Below are 18,453 nucleotides of genomic sequence, written 5' to 3'. Positions count from 1 at the left end.
GTGTTTTCTTATAGTTCAGATATTCTCTTTCTCGTACGTTTACTGTATACTGCATGTCTTGGATATCTGTTTGTTGTACTGAGTGACCTCCGGGTTGTGAAACAGTTCAGATTTACCTGTAAACCATCAAAATACAATAAGTATATGCCAAGATCTTTTTAGATTGATATCTACCAAAAATGTTTCTTTTGTTTCCTGCAGTATGATGTGGCTCTTATCTAGAACTTGACCATTAATCTGTAAATGCTGAGTAACTGTAAAGGTCTGTAGATGACATCTTAACAAATATGATAGTTGTACAGTTAGCATAGAGAGGAGCCATATTAGATTCAGCTGATCGCATGGGTGTGGTGACAAAGAATAGCATAAGTTCTAAAAAAACACAAGTAAGCTCAATAAAAAGCCTATAAAGATATTATAAAATCTTATAAGGGTAGTAGATAAATATAATATCATTATATTCTTATAGTTATTCAAATACAGAAAACTTTCATTTTAGGCCTGAAAGGCATCCATTCTAGGAATAGTGATGCTTATTGTAACTATGTTAACACAAAAGTTATCTTCCTTATCATAGATCTACATGTAAGTACATTCAGCTAGTTGGCTGGCTTGACATGTAGTGATGATCGTAATCATGGGACCACTTCAAATGAACATGTCATTCGTTAGAATCTCTAATTAGTTCAGTATGCAACAAACTGGTCAATGGTAGCAATACGCTCATCAATGGAAAACTAAAGATGTCATACATGATTATTAACTTTCCATAAATTAGTTAATACTCATGTGTGTCAGATTGAATTGTTTAATTAATAATTAAGTTTTTTTCTTTCAGATAAATACATGATTCGAGCAGCGGTGGTTTAGGGTGTCACCAGCACAAATGGTATACCATGGTGCAGAGTGTATTGCGACCACAATCGACCATTCGCTCATGGGCAATCATGGCCGGATGCTCTTCCTAACACTGTCAATGACCCGTCTGTGATTAGAACCTCTGACCTACTGGTTGTATGCCAGCGTACTAATCACTAAACTACTGCTGCTCCCTACTGGTAAATTAAATTAATAACCAAAATCAGATTAATGATTATCGCTCAGACTGGTAACTATAGAGCTGAAGAACAACATCTGCTACAGGATTAAACTTGTTTCTCAAACATCTTTCTCAAACATACGTAGTTATTATACTAAACTAATTAAACTAAATTATACTACACTAATCTAGTATACTAAGTTAAACATAATACTATTATATTAAATTCAGTATAATATAAGGAGTAAAACATTTATAAACATAATAATATGTTAAAAAAGCTGAAAAATATTTGTGTTGCGCGACGCAAAAAATGTGCAAAATTCTTTTGGGTAATCTTAGGCATCACTAACTTTCATGAAAGCATTATGGCTTCTGAAGTGTGAGACAGAGCCTGCTCAAGAATGACTTGCAGTGTCTAATGAGGGTCAACAATTGCAGACATCGTCACCACTCATTTTTCAAATTACAGAATTCTACCAGCTTGTACGCAATCACCACATTTCCTGCTTATAGAACTCATAGAGTTAGTTGAATTAAGTGATTTGAGCTGTAAGGTTCCATATCCAGCAGTAATCTTCTAATGTATTCGATTGCCATTAAAATCGTTAAGTAATAGCGAGGTAGCAGCTCTACCATTGTTAGCAGCTCTTTTGTTGAGCAGACAACTCATGGTCATGCTTACGTTACTCTAATTACATATAGCCAAGGTAATGAATGTATCACTTAGAGCAGCTGTCATGGATATCTGACCTTTCTTTCTCTCTAGCAGCATGGCAACTTGAAGATATTCATAGAAATCTAGCGTTCCCGAACCATCGATGTCTATTTCTCTCACTGCTGCCTTTAAAGTATATCAAACCTTATTTATCTTCTATGGAGTATATCAACTTCTAGAGCTTTTCTAGATGGACTTCAACACGTGTTTGTTACTATAGTAATGAAGCGGAATACAAGTCTGTCAGCATAAATCTATCATAGTTGAATATTCATGATGACCCCAAAATACTTAAATAGGAATAAGAAGCAGGCGGAAAATTGTGCTTAGAATAATGAAGTTGCTAGACAATCTCTAGCAGTCTCTTTCAGTTTTACTGAAGTCTAAAGAAGCCAAACCGGTTGTCAGTAGAAGAAGAATTCTGGAGTTCTATTGCTTATTGTTGAGTTGGAGCGGAGCAGACAATATATCTTTATATATCCTTCTACACGTATGACCGACATCGTTTTCTACTCCGTGACACCAATATATTACATACACTATCATATATTTCTTTTTATGAACTTTCTGTTACTCCAACTTTCAATTCAATATCTCGACTTCTCCGCAATACTTTCAGATTACTAACTTTTAAAACATGTCTGTTCTACTCACTCAATAATTCCCAAGTTTTGTCTTCTTATTTTTTTTTCTTTTGGCATGCAATAAAAACATTATTTTGTGGATGATTACTAATGCCAATAAAATGCTATACATATAATTTTTGTAGCACTAGCAATAGCCTTATATTACAGCTGAGACCTGACTTGAAGGCTGGAGAATTCACCTTATTGATTATGACACAATGCACTAAAGTCATGTCTCAAGTCAGCAAAATTCTCAGGTTAAGGTTTAAAAAACTAATATTAAATTTTAATTTGAGTCTAGTAAAATTAATAGACTCAATTTAAAGTCTGCAACTAAAGTGAGCTTGAACTAAAGTTATTTTTTTCTAACATGTTTAAGTTTCCAAAATAATGCATTGTCAAAGATGTTTGCGGTCATTCATAGGCTATCATTTCTAAAGCAAAAATCTCTAAATAGTGTTAACTTTTTAGCATATTTTAATAAGTAGAAAAAGGCCAAATTAAATCGGAAAGTAAGTTAGTAAGTTAATAAACAGGAGTCTGTACACATATTGCTTATTATATTACTATTGTATTATTATATACTTATTATTATATTTATTATTTATATACTACTAGAAGCAAAGTTTAACTTACCTCTATGTGTGCGGGTTTAACATTACCTGGCATCAGGCCTGTTATTGCGCTCATAATCTGCAAGAGTTTCAGAAAGTTGGAGACATTGTAACATAAACTTTGGCATGAGAAAAAGAACAAGAACATTTGCACAAGTTCAAAGTCATGTTTATAAGATTACACGGCTTTAAAATTGAAACTTGGCTAATAATTTATGTTACATCCACGTCTCTTGTTTGACTGCACGATTCTACATAGCAACAAAATATCACGGTATCCATTTTTTTATTCACTATGCTTATTGTTGAGCTAAAAATTAAAAAGAAACATTTTTTGAAAATCGTGTCACGGCTGATATTTCATTCCAAAACTGTTTGTACCATATCATCATTCTTAAAGATCCATGTGTACTAGGTGCCAATGTTTCAAATGCTGCCAGATATGTGTATCTTATTACATACTGCCAAGTTGCCCAGACATACCTCTGACATATCCAGTTCTCCATTTTGATCAGTGTCATACTTCTTGAAGTTATTCCACTGATCCTTAACATAGCTGGCAGACAGTGTAGGAAAATGCTTCATGACAGCCAAGGTGTCTAGAGTGCTCTGACTGGCGTCTATTAGTCGCGGGTTAGAGATACCTGTAATCAATTTGATGGAGTTTATTAAAAATTGCTCTCTGTTTTTAATGAAACTCTTGGCGATTTAGTAAAAATAAGCTAGTGTCTTTAAAAACAGATGTGATTTGTATTAAAAATTTTCTTAGCTATTAGTTTGCAGCAATATTAAATGGGCATATAATCGAAACAAGAAAGCTCCCCTACAATTCCCAATATTGGTTGAGAATTTAACGCTATTTAGAGGAAAAGTCCGAAAACTTGCTCATAAACAAACTCAAGAATTAAAAGATTTCCATATTAAATTTAGTATCGTGTTTAAAACAGGTTTGAGAACACTTGCAATAATGACAAGCTAACTCATACTAAACGGGAAGTCCATGATGCATGTATTTGGGAAATTCCAAATTTAACTACCTCTAAAAACTTGCTAAACTCTGCCATTTTTTTCACTTGCTTATTTGATTGGCTGGTTGTGTAGTCAATCTTTATAATATTACAGTTATGGTAAACTTTTAATACTAAAGATGGCACTAAAATGCTTATATAGCCTTCCCTTCTGATAATAAGTTTAGAATAGTGGTGAAGTATAGAGAAGGCTGCTCTAGTTCTGTAGCGCTGTTTACCTTCACTTTGAATGATTTGAGATTGTCGTCGTTGTTTTGAGTCTCTTCTCTTCATGGATAGAGCCGCTAGCTCGTGTTTGGAGTCTCTACGCTTCGACAGCGGAGGCAAGTTCTTGTTTGGTAATCGATCATGTCGGCGAACACGCATCGGTTGTACGACCTGTGACAGGCGGCAAGATAGAGCATACTTCTCTAACAGATTTAGTAAGTAATTCATTCAAATCACAATAAAAAATGTTTTCAAGTATGTGAATTATTTACTAAAAGCTAGAATATTTTTAATATTCAGTAGCAATAAGCCCGGCGATGAGGGCGTTCCTTTCATTTTTAATCAGATCTCCTTCAAGTGATTGGTTAAGGCGCTGGTTTTCATGAACCAGATTTTTAGCAATCTGGCAGAAGGCATGCGGCATATGCGTGGGAAGTTTAGACAAAACTGGCCAAAAAAGTGTGAGAACGCAGTGAGTTAATGCAGACCAAGAAAGAGACACACACACTGAAAAAGTAGAGTTTAGACAGGTGTAGACCATTGTCCTAAAAATCTTTGGTGACTAAACGATCAACTATGTTGAGTTTAAAATAAAAAGTTAAATGAAGGTATTTATCATAATTGTGCTATAATAATCAGTGAAGAGTCACGGCTAAAGGAACATTTGTTATGCCACTTTTAAACTGCCAGTTTGGAAGCAGGGCAGCATGTATAATATGTGTATAAATATGATACTCCTCATTTTAATGTGGACCAAGTTGTGGCTCGGAGGCTATCATTTGTTTAAATACTCACCACTTTTTTTCCATTCCTGGTCACAAAGAAATCCTGAAAATACAAACCAGTATGTTTAAATTTTTAAGAACAATCATTCAGTTTTAGTATAGTCTTTGGTCATAAAGATGATGGGTAACCTATCTAATGTTTCACGTTTAGCTCAATAAACACAGAGACTAGAAGAGATATAAATGAGCCTTAGAGAATCAAGCTACTAACCAGGCCAGACTTGCTTGGCAGGTACTTGTCACTTAAATCAGCCCGTACTACTTGTATATCCATGTCACCCGCTATGGCTGCCTTAATTTTATCTATCCTGTCGTTGAGTTTAGACAGCTGTGTGGAAGTTAGAGTGTCTTTTGTATGTGATCCTGCAGTCCTGCAAAGAACAAAAAGTTAGTCACATGACATATCACATGACATTTGGATCAAACATGCTCTAATTACTATTGACAATGACTGTCAGGCAGAGTGACAAGCTTTTTACGCTTGCAGCCACCTTGTTTTCCCTAGTGCTTTCATTTGAACTTTTGTTATCAGCATATTCGCAAATATGTCTACAGCGTAGAGTGATATAACTAGTACGCTGGCAGTCTCGTTTGCTGTGAGAGATCATCATGTTTGATAAGGATCCGCATAATTATTCCAGAATGTTCTAAGGTGGTGGAGTGGTGTAGTGGTTAGCTTGCCTGCCAGCAAAATGAAATACCTGAGTTCAATTCAGTTATGGAACAATTTTTCTTGTAACACTCTTAGCATGAGTCTGAACAGACCAACTGGCAAGGCTTTTATTATAGTAAATATTTCTGAGATATCTATTAGCTTTCTTACAGCACAAATTGATCACTGCATTTCTTAGCAGCTTTGAACAAGGTTCAAATGACCTTTGGAAGTTGAAAAAGAATGTAGGCATATCGTCTGTCAATACCACAAATCGTTGTAACCTAAATTAAGGATTTATTTATTGTTTTTAGGTTATACATAACTTCAAAAATGTAAGATCTAGGTAACTAAAATCTCTAAATCAGTCTTAACAATGAAGTCCATACAACAAGGATCTTTACTATAATAAGAACTGTGTTTGTTCGTTTGTTCGAAGCTTAGATAAAAATGCTCAGAAGAAAAATACGTGTGAAATGATGTCACTAGTTGCTATCATTGCTATTGATATCAGTTATTGTGTTCAAGTTGCAGTATTACGCGTCTGTATTCTGTTGGTCTTTTGGAACTATAGATATCATAATCACATTTTCCCTAGATCTGAACATTGAACCGTGATCCAGTTTTGTCGATTTTAAATTTGAAAAATCTTGAATCAGATCACCTCAAACATCAAAAACAATCATAAATGAAGTAAAAATACTGATACTTTTGGAAAAGATCTACTAAAGTTTTATGGGAGTTCATTTTTAAGCAGTAGTCTAGGCTTAAAGTACGTTGAAATCTTTTTGTTCTCTAGTAACAAAGAAACCTAATTGACCGGAATGCTTCATTTCTGATAAGAAGTTGATTTTTTATATTTTATCTCCCATAATTTCTACGTGTAAAATTTTAACTCTTAAGTTGAGTCTTTTTATTAAAAAGCTGTCCAATTATACGTACTCCAAAGGTCTGCATGATTGCTGTGTGTTTATACAAATTGTGTCCCTTATCAGAAGAACAATTTGTTTATTCAATATAAGTTCATGTCATTTTATTATTGTGTTATTTTTGCTAGCTACCTTATGTTTGAGCTGATTTTCGAGTCACAATTAATATAGTGGGCTACATGTGACTTACATTATCTCCCCCTGTATTCCTCCCATCATGCCTAGCATGTCAGACTGAAAGTTGCCCATCTGGGACTCCGCGCGCTGGAGGTCTTTGTCATAGAGATAGACCTTCCTCTTGAGATCCTCAAGTAGGGCCAGGTCTGACTCCTCTGCAAGAAGAGTAGAAAGAAAATTCACAGTACGACACGTTGTAGTCTCCCAACAATAATCATTTAGCTTGACATTCAGCTTCAAATTGCACTGAACAGTTCTATAACCTAAATGTCTTTGTATGTAAATTCTACTTAACGTAAAGAATTAATGAGAAGTTTTTGCTTCGTATTACATAAGGAATTTCATATAACGTATAGCTTCCATTAAGTGTAAGTTCTCAGATTCTATTTGAATTAAAAGGTGCTCATATTTAGCCTACAAAGAATCCTTTTCCTTCTTGCTGGAACTCAGAAAGAAAACAACGTATAGCATCTAGGGTATCTATTTTTATCCATTTTTCACTTTCTTTTATGCTTAGTTATTCTTTGGAAGAAGAAATTTTCAATGAAGAAATAGTGACAAAAAATCATTATAAATTGAAATTGAAGGTTTGTGTTCTCTTTAACTTAGCGTAACATTATTGTAATCAGAGACGCTAAATCATGTGAACGTTATAAAAAAAAGAAAAAACTTGTTGATACAAATCAGTAATACCTTAGTTGCTGTATAATCATTATATTAAAAAAGTAAATTTAGTTGTTTGTCTAGTTTGAACGTATAAAGGAGTTTGTTTGGGAAGACCTTGGAATGGATTAGGCTACTTATCTGTATTTTATGCTTCATACAATGAAAACATGAGAATAAAATACATTGACCTTAAAGTTATTAAAGAAGGTGTGTAAATTGGCGTATTCAAAAAGCAGATAGGGTGTCTGGAAAACCGTACAGATGCAAAAAACCTCAAGTAAAGACAATTCTTACAAACAGTTTAAGAATTTGAGCAGCTGCACACTAATTCTTGACAAAAGCTATTAAACTTTCAGGAAAGATGAGTTTTTGGAGTGACTAAAGCTTGGCAGCTGACATGCTGGATGGCTGTCATTGGTTCCGATCAAGGAAACAGCTATTTTATGTCGTACTGGTAGCGGTAAGCAGCTCACCAGGGGGCAGGCTAGCTGATGATCTTTTTTTTGTAACCTCTACCCGCAGTTTTTCAGTTTTTAATGCATCATTCCTATCTTCAAGTTTCTGCCTCAGCACCTCCTTCTCCCGATCCATTTCAGATATTCTTGTTTTCAGACTGTTTATTTTCTCTTCGTGGTCTTTTAAAATCCGAACTTTTTCCTTCTGCCACAAGGTCACGTTTTCACTTGTCTTTAGACTAACAAAAGCATGCAACTTTAGCATCAGGGCTAACGATTATCATTACGGGTTGGAAAACAAAAAGCAGCGACTGTGCAAGAAACACAGGCTAAGTTGAACCAAGCGCTGAAGTGTCTGCAGCTCTTGTTAAGTTAACTATAATAATATTAGGCTGTCAGAAAATCTGCAAAGAATCACAAGCTAAGTTAAGTCTTACACCGAACTGTAAGTAGCACAGGCTAAGTTTTATACAGAACTGTAAGTAGCACAGGCTGAATTAAGGCTCATGTAGAACTGTAAGAAGCACAGGCTAAGTTATGTCTCACACAGAACTGTAAGTAGCACAGGCTAAGTTTTTTACAGAACTGTAAGTAGCACAGGCTAAGTTAAGTCTCATGTTGAACTGTAAGAAGCACAGGCTAAGTTAAGCCTCATACAAAACTGTAAGAAGCACAGGCTAAGTTAGGTATATTGCAGAGCTGTGTAAATCCAATGCAGCTGATAAGTTGCATTCCAGTGGATGCAGATCCACAGAGACACTTGTCATCAGAATACTCACCTAGTAATTTCTTTGTCTTTGCTTTCTAGCAGTTTCTGCAGAGCTACAATTTGCATGGCCTGCTTGTGTTCATCAGTATGTCTCAGGTCAGCTACTCTGTTCATGCTCTTATAGATTAGCTGTTCACACTCAGAGAACCGGTCTGCTATACCAGTCAAGATTCGCCTTTCTCCTCGCGGAAGATCAGCTGTCATCTCCTTCATCTTATCTCCACTTATGTCTTTCTGAGGAACAATATTAGGAATGATAATAATAATATTAGTAATAATAATAATGGTGATAATAGTAATAATAATGGTAATAATAGTAATAATAATAATGGTAATAATAATAGTACTAATAATAATAATAGTAATAATAAGAATAATGGCAATAACACAAGTCCATCAATAAATCATCAGCAACAACTAACTAAATAGATGACATATAGTTACAAAGCAATCTCTAAACCACGTGCAGTGATAACAACGGTTTGTAATTTGCAATCGCAATGTTATATAATTTTTGGCTTGAATAAGGTTACATCATCAAAAAAATTAGGTTAAACCATTTTAACTAGTGGGCTTTGCCAAATGAAACGCCTACTCGGGAGTTGCCAAGATAAAATTTACCAAGGAAGTAAGAAATTGTTCTTTTTGCTCACAACTGGGATATAGTTCAAAATACACATATACATGTAGCTAAAGGCTTGAATGAGTGAAAATATATTGGACACATTTCAAAGATTTATTGTATAAAAAGGAATATATACAGTAAAATATTTTAACAAATAACTCTCAGCAAAATCACAAGTAACATGCAAATGATAAAATTTCTCAATCGACCGGTGATTGAAGTAGCAATAGCTGAACTTACCATTAACTGCAAAATACGAGGAAGAATCTCTGACCTTGACCCTTGTACATCATCATTGACAAAGTCAAAGAGGATGTTGGTGATGTGAGTCATACACATGGTTATAGAGTTGAACTGTAGCTGGAGAAAATGTATACTAGTAGTAGAATACATAAAACAAAGTAAATATCAGTATGACACCTACAGTATATGACTATGTAGGAGTTAGGTAGGACACCTACAGTATATGACTATGTATAAGTTAGGTATGACACATACAGCATATCACTGCGTGTATGTAAGAGCTACCATCAAAATTTTGAATGCGATTTTGACTTAGTCTCTCCTAGTCTCATATCGGCAACAACTTGAGTCTATTTACCATTGCTTTATTATTCTTGCAGGTTAGGTGAATGCAGTTACAAGGTTTTATAAATTCTAAGATGGCCACCCTAAGTTTGATCTAAACCGTAATGGCCAGGGTTAAATTGTACAGTTAGCTTAAAAATGATGTATTTCAGTTATAGCAACTGTTAGGTATCAGTTATAGAAACTGCTAGGTATCAGTTGTTCTGTTCATGTTGATATTCAAAATTGTAAAAGATACAGTCAAATCTTGTTTTGAAGGTAATCAGCAGATCTGAGCTCAAATCAAATATATATTGTTACATATCTGACAATCGTACATTACAGTGTATTCAAAGCATCCTTGACCAAAGAAATACTAAAATCCAGCTTCAAGTTAGCATGGATCTATGTGATGAGAATATCTATAGCAATAATGAGGTCATCAGCATCGTAGCAACAGTGTAGAGGAAGATAGCAGTTGTTTGATCAGGTAATACTGCTGTGCAGAGAAGATATTACTGCAGTAATGTCTTCTCTATTCCAGTAATACACCATTTCTGGGGTTGTGATTACTTGTGATATGACTGGTTTAATTATTCAAGTTAGAACAAAAAGCTGTGCTAACTTGAGGAGAAATAGTTGGCTTGTCGTTAATCTTATAAACAAACACATTAACAAAATTAACGAAGTTTGCCACAGAGTTTAGTAGCAACATTTTGTGCTGGAATTACTAGCTGAAGATATCATTTTAGTGACATTTTGGACGAGGGAATATCACACAACTTAACGCGTATCCGTGGACTTTATCACTATAGCTAGCTTAATTCACTTTGCTTTTGTTTGCACCAAAACCTAGTGTCAGTCTTATTAAAAACTCGGTGTTCAGTGTTTGCTTCAAGTGATCTACTACCAATAATAGTTGTAGTTTTTTCAAGTCAATTGCTACTGACTGCAGTGTTGACTTGATTAATAAATAGCGCAGTATCTAAATGGTCAATCAATAGTTCTGATTACAGCATATAGCTCTTCAACCAATAGACTGATTGAAAACGTACAGGTACATAACTTACCGAGCATTCTTTGAGACATTCTCGGATTACTGCAGTGTTTGTGGTTACTAAACCTTTCCCATCAGCATTAGAAGGCATCAGCTCTTCCATATCTAAGCTGTCAACTATAATGCTTTCTTTCCTGCTTTAATCAGAGAACAGAGTGAAAACTTTGGTTAAATAGGAGCATCAGCAGCGATGCCAATGATCTGGGTGCTCAATAATGTTCTTTCATGGATGAAGAAAAGCTATTGAGACTGATTGGCACTCGTAGATACGGTGCCTCGAGTCTCTGAAAGCCTCTAGTAAATTAATAATATGCATTTGGAGTCTAGATAATATTCTAATGACACTGTTGCTTTTCCTCTTTATTAAGTCGTTCAGTAAAATAAACAGTCCTGATTTGAGACAATTAAATAATACCTTTCATTAGGCGTGAGCGTTAGCTATTACTCCAAAGCATTCATTCTAAAACAATAACCACATTCGGAATGCTGTACCCATTGGCTGTATTGTATTGTTCATAGATATGTGTAAATTTTTAATTCATATCGCGCATACAGGTGTGCAAAGTTTACCTGGTTACAAAATGGTAGGTCAGTATGTAGAGTAGTGACAATAAAAAATATTGCACTGGTGTAACGGACGTGCTTTAAGCGAACAGACAGGAGCTGCGCTGCTTTTATGCGTGTTGGCCTCTACAAATGTCTTGTCAACAGGATTACAGCTGAATGAACATAAAAAGCAGGAAGATAGTAGTAAGCAGTTCACCCTTGATTTTCAATCATCTCAGGTCTACATAAACCAATATTTGAACAAGATTTGACACTTTTTGAGTCGGGTGCCAAAATCTGGAACCTAAATTCCTTTCAGATAAGCTGAGAAAACCCAACAACATGGCTTGAATGCCATTTGATGCTCTCTCTCCTCTCTTTGATCTTTCCTCTATCGCTCCTCTATCTCTCCTCTGTCTCTCATCTATCCCTCTTCTCTTTCATCTATCTCCCCTCTACATGTATCTCTCCTCTATCTCTCCTATTTCCCTCCTCTATCTCTTGTCTATCTCTCCTTCAGCTCTTCTTTTTCTCTTCATCTTCCTCACTCTTATCTCTTTTTTTCTCTTTCATCTTTTTCTCTCTCGCTCTCTCGATTTCCTTCTTCATTCTACTTATATTTCACTATTTTATACATAAATGGTTGTTGCGGTTTACAAAGCGATGATTCTATTTTGTGCTTTGCCTTGTGTATTAGCTTATTATTTCATTGTTATCTTCTATTACAATAAAACTATGAGTAGCTACAAACTCTGCAATACATCTCCAGTCTAGTCTGCTCTGTTATTAGATTATCTACAATAAATTCAGTATACTTATGTATTAAAAGCTCATTTGAAAAGGCTATTTTTTAGTTTTTAAACAGATTAAAACGTTCCAATAATTGTAATAGTAGAATAGTTTGAGAAGTTTCTATCCACTATTCTAACGTCCTTCTGTACAGGGTTGTTGCTATGAACCAGGGTTAAACCAAAGAAAGACTACTTTTCATGTAAAATGTATAATATTATAGGACATATTCCATAGCAGATATTGTGATTATTTCCTGTCAATAACTGAAGCAATGCAAGAGTGGTTGTAATCACATGAGGCATGTCAGAGTTGGTTCCAGTTGCTTGTATTCTTTTAGTACTTCTCATCATTTGCTCTTATTGTAATAAGTAGACTTATATTCAATTTTAGGCTGTATTTAAGCCTTCGGTTATGTTCAAACCTTAGGCTATATTTAAATCTTCAGATATAGTTACATTTTATGCTATATTTAAAGCTTATGCTATATTTAAACCTTAGGTTATATTTAAACCTTAGGCTATATTCAAACCTTTGGCTATATTTAAACCTTTGGCTATATTTAAGCCTTCAGCTACAGTTACATCTTATGCTGTATTTAAACCTTAGGCTATATTTAAACCTTAGGCTATATTTAAACTTTGGGCTATATTTAAACTTAGGGCTATATTTAAACTTTGGGCTATATAATGTATTGTATAACGTACGTTGGGCATACAAATGTTAAACCTTTGGCTATATTCAAACCTTCAGCTATTATTCAGCCATTACAGTTAGATCTTATGCTATAGTTAAACCTTTGGCTGTAGCAAGACTTTCGGCTGAATTGAAACCTAACCCTTAAGCTATCCTTAAACTTTGAGTTAGAAATAAACCTTGGGCTATATTACATCTTGTAATGAAAATGGAGCTTGCATTGTGAGCTGAGCGAGAAAAAAAGATGCATAAAAATGTTTGCAGAGTGAGAGGATAACTCTAGTAGCATCTTACTAGCCGTGTGATTCTATGAAGCGTTGATAGTTGCTTGAGCTGCAAGCAATCTCGATACTGGATCAGGAACTAGAATCAGCATATCTGAGTAAATTAATACAAACAATAAAAGAGTTGTTTTACTTCAAACAACAGTTGAAGTTTTTGAAATAATTGATTATTTATTTAGTTCACGAAGTCAGTTTCCAAACTTGATACAGAATATCTTTTCAACCAATTTTACGAAAGGTCTACATAATGTTTGGGTTAAGCAAACAAAGTGCGACTGGCTCTCTGTCCGTTTCCCTGTGATTATCCATACATACAATAATATTGATTTATTACTTGACATGGACATACACCACTCGTTAATGTACGTCTTGAGCACTTGCTATGCACTGTCAAGGGAAATCTACTTTAAGGTTATGTACATCATTTTTATGCATGCTTGAAGAGCTGCACCAGTTAGTGAGCACCAGTGTGTTCAAATTAGATGTGATACCATTAGAGGAAGTTTTTGTTGAACAGTCGACTGACGTAACCTATTCATAAATGAACTCTGACTGAAATACAGGTAATCCTTATTTTCTTAGAGCTGTTACTTATGGGTGTAGTTGTGTATGTTACTCAGGTGTGTATGTAACTTAGGTGTTTTTTTAACTAGGTATGTATGTTACGTAAATGCGCATAATACTTAGGCATGTATGTTACGTAGGTATGTATATTACTTAGGTCACTTTGTTTTGGTATTTTCATTGAAAGCATTTTTCATAATAATAAAACTTTATTGTGCACTATATATATATATATATATATATATATATATATATATATATATATATATATATATATATATATATATATATATATATATATATATTGAAATGTATCATACTTAGAACTAAAATCAGAGTGCTCAACATAAGATGGAGCAGTATAAATTGGAAAATTAAATAGTTCACTTATCTTTTTTTTCAGCGACTGACAGTTTCCCGCTAGTGCATTCTTTAGGCTGTAGACGTTGAAGTCTACAGCTTGAAGAATATATATAGATATATATATATATATATATTCACCGACAGCAGTCAACTCAGATAAGTTGCAGAAAAGTGCGCTGTTGGGAACAGCTAAGATCTTGAGGCGAGTGCTCAAACTCCCAGGTCTCTGGTAGGAGATCCGAGTTAGAGCAGAAATTACCACCCATATGTGTTAACCAGGGGGTGAAGAAACAATTTATATAAATATATATACATGTATATATATATACACATATATATATATACTTGTATAGATATGTATTTAGCCAAATCAAACTGAGTTGCTATAGTTATAAATCTACTAAACAGGTCTACCTTGGTGTTTGCGTGAAATACTATTCCTTTATTGCTTGTCAGTATTTTTTTGGCAGATGGAAACGTTGGAAGATTGCATCCTTGAAGATTTTCCAGAGCTGGGTTTGAGAAAAGAAGAATGTAAAATTTTAATTCAGATTTCTGGACAGAACTTTGTTAGTAATGTTGACACTTTATTAAAATACCCAGAATCTCGACTCGGCAAGTTGGTACAAAAGGAACCGTCCCGTGCCAAGTACTTCTTTGAAAGCGATCCTGAAATTTTCAAAGAGGTTCTCAAGTTCTATATAAGCGGTGAGCTTCACTGTCCTAAGAATATTTGCTACTCAGACTTCCTGTCTCACTTGAAATTTTGGGAGATTGACACTGCAGCGGTATCAGACTGCTGCGCTCAGAATCTTGATGAAAGACACGACTTGGAGAAGCAATTTGAGTTTTTTAACCGGCGAATTAAATTAACATCAGCAAATACTGATGACAAATACTCGTGGTCTTACGCTGTGTGGTGCTTCTTGACTGATCCTTTTGGACCAGATACCAAATATAAAACTTGTGCCAAAATATGGGCATTAGGCTATTTTCTATTTACTCTGTTTGCTGGAACTGTTTCAGCAGTGGCAACTATACCGGGTACATGGATACCTGGTAACACTTCGAATGGAAGTATACAGGTTCTTCAAAGATTTCCAGAGCTTTCATTTGACATGACATGTCAGGAGTACGCTTCTAAGTGGCTCGATGTGATTCCTGACATTTTTGGATTCCTTAACTTATCCTGCTCCTTCATTTATCTTCTAGAAGTCTGGGCAAGATTCATTACGTGTCCCAGTAAACATGGCTTCTGGAGATCGATTAACGCACTCGACTTTACAATATCTCTGATCGAGTCGATATGTTATGCTTTAGCTCTTTTTGGAATTTACTTTGTCGCACAAAGGCCAGTTTATTTCAGCAACAGTTCCGCTTGGTGCGTAACCGCTTTTTGCTCTCAAATGATAATTCTGGTAGTTGGACAGCTAAGATATGTCCGTCTCCTTAGCTATGCCACGATATACAGGTAAGCTGCTCAAATAAATGATGTATGCCTGTTTTATATTGTCTGTCAATATATTAACTTACTTTTTCCAAAATTGAGACGCAACTGAATCGTTAATTGTACATCAATATTTCGACTGAGGTATATTGTCACCTTAATTATACACACATAGACAAGGTCACCAACAATTCAAGTACATCTGTTTGGCTAGCTGTACATTAATATGCAGATAAGACTATCTAGCAACAGAAGGATTGTCTTATTGGTCATTTACTGATACACGCACTGTAAGTAAGATTCTCAAATCAGGTATACCGAGTTTCGAATTTTGTAAATTTTTTTCTGATTAAAGCTGAAGATATTAGTTACTTGAAGTGTGTTAGCCGATCAAAGCTATTTTACTAACTTAATATTTTGTCAATCGTTTATTATCTTGATGCGAATTTTCTTATTTTATTACGCAGTATTATGTCATTCCCTTAATTCTATAATAATCATTCAATGCTAACTACTCACTCAGTATCATATCAGTCATTCAGTGTCATATTAGTCACTCAGTATCATATCAGGCACTCAGTATCATACTAGTCACTCAGTATCATATTAGTCACTCAGTAACATATTTGTCGTTCAGTATCATATTAGTCACTCGGTATCATATTAGTCACTCAGTATCATATTAGTCACTCAGTATCATATTAGTCACTCAGTATCATATTAGTCACTCAGTATCATATTAGTCGCTCAGTATCATATTAGTCACTCGGTATCATATTAGTCACTTCGTATCATATTGGTCACTCAGTATCATTTTAGTCACTCAGTATCATATCAGTCACTCAGTATCATATTAGTCACTCAGTATCATATAAGTCACTGAGTATCATATTAGTCACTCAGTAAACATATTAGTCACTTTGTATCATATTATTCATTCAGTACCATATTAGTCACTCAATATCATATTAGTCACTCAGTAACATATTTGTCTCGCAGTATCATATTAGTCACTCGGTATCATTTTAGTCAGTCATAATCATATTGATCATTCAGTATCATATTAGTTACTCAGTATCCTATTAGTTACTCAGTATCATATTAGTCATTCAGTAACATATTAGTCACTTCGTATCATATTGGTCATTCAGTACCATATTAGTCACTCGGTATCATATTAGTCACTCAGCATCATATTAGTCACTCAGTATCATATTAGTCACTCAGTAACATATTTGTCGCTCAGTATCATATTAATCACTCAGTATCATATTAGTCACTCGGTATCATATTAGTCACTCAGTATCATATTAGTCACTCAGTATCATATTAGTCGCTCGGTATCATATTAGTCACTCAGTATCATATTAGTCGCCCAGTATCATATCAGTCACTCAGTATCATATTACACACTCAGCATCATATTAGTCACTCAGTATCATGTTAGTCACTCAGTATCATATCAGTCACTCAGTATCATATTACATACTCAGCATCATATTAGTCACTCAGTATCATGTTAGTCACTCAGTATCATATCTGTCACTCAGTATCATATTAGTCACTCAGCATCATATTAGTCACTTAGTATCCTATTAGTCACTCAGTATTATATTAGTCACTCAGTATCATATTAGTCCCTCAGGATAATATTAGTAACTTTCAACAATTCAGTATTTTTCTTACAGTGGACTAAAGGTCTTACTAATCACTCTGTACAGAAGTTGGAAGGAAATCCTGCTACTTTTTGCCCTGTTGGCTATGTCTGTCCTCATATTTGGTCCCCTGGTCTACTTCTTGTCACTAGGATCAATGAATGATAGACCTTCCATCACAAGTGTTCCTGAGGGTAAACTATTACATATCTGCATTATCACTATATTATTAACTCTGATAATTATAAAACTCATAAAATATTTTAGTGCTGCAACTCCGCACAGCTCACACATAAATGTGAGATGCAAATTTAGTTCTTCTCAACAGTCAGTTTGACTAGCAAATAGTTTAGATAAAATTTTGTAGTTTGTAATTTTTTCAAAAATGATGTTGAAAAAATTGGCTTTCAAGCAAGCTGACTCAGTTCTACATGTATTCATCTCCCAATTACTAGTATGCATTTGAGCAAGTGTTCCAGGTGCAGACAACTTTTATTTTTTAATATGCATGTAGTGGAAACCTGTCAAGCACAAAGCCTAGGTAGCAAGTAGGTTCTTAAGCAGTAATAGTTGGACATTTGAGAAAAAAACATACAGTATCAGTTAACAGAGAAAGTTAAAGAACTGACCTTGAGAATTGACATCTACACAAGCTACAAGAGTGGTAAACTCTTTTCTGTAAGTTACCAAGTTATTTAATCTAAAAATTGTTTATGTAAACTAACTCTCATATATCTCAATGTATCTTTACAGCATATTGGTTTGTACTAGTCACCATGACAACAGTTGGCTATGGAGACATGTATCCGACTAGACTTCCTGGATACCTGATTGCTGTTGTTGTAATGATAGCGGGACTTACGATGACCTCCCTTCCTATTGCTATTGTTGGAGGAAACTTTGCTATAGTCTATAAACACAATCAAGAGCGTGCGAAGAGACAATCTGGCAAAAAAGAACATTTAACAGCAACTTTGCAGAACAGAAGTTCTACAGTTAGCGTTTAGTAGCCTTAAAAACTAACTAAAATAGATACTTTTGGTTTTATATTTCAATAGTTTGTTGTACATTTCAAATAAACATTGAAAAACGTTTCTATATGCTTTTATTATTTCTTTTGAGCTTATATTTTTATATTCTTTAATAACAAATTCTTTAATAACTTTAGCATATTTCATAAGTAATTCTACTATAG

The 18,453-nt window shown here is 34.5% G+C and overlaps 2 protein-coding genes across 2 annotated transcripts; one reads left to right on the top strand and one right to left on the bottom strand.

Annotated features, from left to right (window-relative positions):
• Positions 1-2: 2 nt before the first annotated feature.
• On the bottom strand, positions 3-11,017 carry LOC137407188 (uncharacterized). The gene is made up of 13 exons (XM_068093789.1): positions 10,928-11,017; positions 9,531-9,650; positions 8,771-8,899; positions 8,676-8,734; positions 7,915-8,135; positions 6,789-6,930; positions 5,229-5,388; positions 5,028-5,060; positions 4,244-4,403; positions 3,481-3,641; positions 3,020-3,076; positions 1,793-1,883; positions 3-116 (listed from the first exon to the last, which is right to left on the bottom strand). The coding sequence occupies exons 1-13, from the start codon at positions 11,015-11,017 to the stop codon at positions 40-42; spliced, it is 1,500 nt and encodes a 499-aa protein (XP_067949890.1). The 3' UTR covers positions 3-39.
• A 3,609-nt stretch (positions 11,018-14,626) lies between these two features.
• On the top strand, positions 14,627-18,265 carry LOC137407187 (A-type voltage-gated potassium channel KCND2-like). The gene is made up of 3 exons (XM_068093788.1): positions 14,627-15,537; positions 17,292-17,452; positions 18,012-18,265. The coding sequence occupies exons 1-3, from the start codon at positions 14,627-14,629 to the stop codon at positions 18,263-18,265; spliced, it is 1,326 nt and encodes a 441-aa protein (XP_067949889.1).
• The last annotated feature ends 188 nt before the right edge of the window (positions 18,266-18,453 follow it).

The sequence above is a fragment of the Watersipora subatra genome, chromosome 10 (genome assembly GCF_963576615.1).
Source record: "Watersipora subatra chromosome 10, tzWatSuba1.1, whole genome shotgun sequence".
NCBI classification, from domain to species: domain Eukaryota; kingdom Metazoa; phylum Bryozoa; class Gymnolaemata; order Cheilostomatida; family Watersiporidae; genus Watersipora; species Watersipora subatra.
This window is presented reverse-complemented; position numbering and strand designations above follow the sequence as displayed.